The sequence below is a fragment of the Cyphomyrmex costatus genome, unplaced genomic scaffold (genome assembly GCF_001594065.2).
Source record: "Cyphomyrmex costatus isolate MS0001 unplaced genomic scaffold, Ccosl1.0 scaffold482, whole genome shotgun sequence".
NCBI classification, from domain to species: domain Eukaryota; kingdom Metazoa; phylum Arthropoda; class Insecta; order Hymenoptera; family Formicidae; genus Cyphomyrmex; species Cyphomyrmex costatus.
In genome coordinates, this window is record NW_017279095.1 from 19,267 (window position 1) to 19,958 (window position 692).

Here is a 692-nt window from a genome sequence, read left to right on the forward strand (position 1 = left end):
TCTTAATAATATCTAAGTTTAAATAAATTTGATATAAAATATTTTTAAGAAATTTTACATTGCTGGATATTTGACATTCGTTAGCATCTGGCCATTTGACATAGAGAGGAATTAAATCTGATAAGATAGTTATAACGCTTTTAAAAATATTGTGACCACTAGATTTTGCCAAACCAAATCTGTCACCCGTAGCTAAAAAACTTTCTTGTTTGGCCAGGACCCATATAGTAAATAGCAGTTTCTTTGATGGGCTTACATCTACATATTCTTCTGGATTTAATAAAGGTATAACTATATTTAATAATGCCTGAAATTAAATTACAATGACAATTAAATATCAATAAATAATTTAATATAATTATAAAATATATGATATACATATTTTTATTTCTACATTTCTATATTTTATAATTACCTCAAATGTAACTCGCGACATACGAAAGTGTTCTAGAAATTGTATGTCTGTATACCTAGGAATAACGCCTTCAAAATAATTTTCATTTTTCGGTCTTTCATTACGTCGTGCGATTACATCCTCTGGCAAGGGATTAACCAAATCATTTATAATAAAATTAAGCATGCCAATATTAATTCCATTATTAAGCAGTGCAATATTCAGTCTGTTATTGAACATATCAATATTTAATTCATCATCTATTGCAAATAATATTGCATCCATGATTCCTGCTGCC

The 692-nt window shown here is 27.5% G+C and overlaps 1 protein-coding gene across 1 annotated transcript in view; it reads right to left on the reverse strand.

Moving 5' to 3' along the window:
* The window catches only part of LOC108778122 (uncharacterized), a 4,382-nt gene that overhangs the window by 1,860 nt on the left and 1,830 nt on the right, over positions 1 to 692 (reverse strand). The window contains exons 2-3 of the mRNA XM_018545222.1: positions 416 to 654; positions 64 to 307 (exon numbers count right to left, since the gene is read on the reverse strand). Coding sequence (XP_018400724.1) covers positions 64 to 307; positions 416 to 654 — 483 coding nt within the window. The remainder of the gene's footprint in view (positions 1 to 63; positions 308 to 415; positions 655 to 692) is intronic.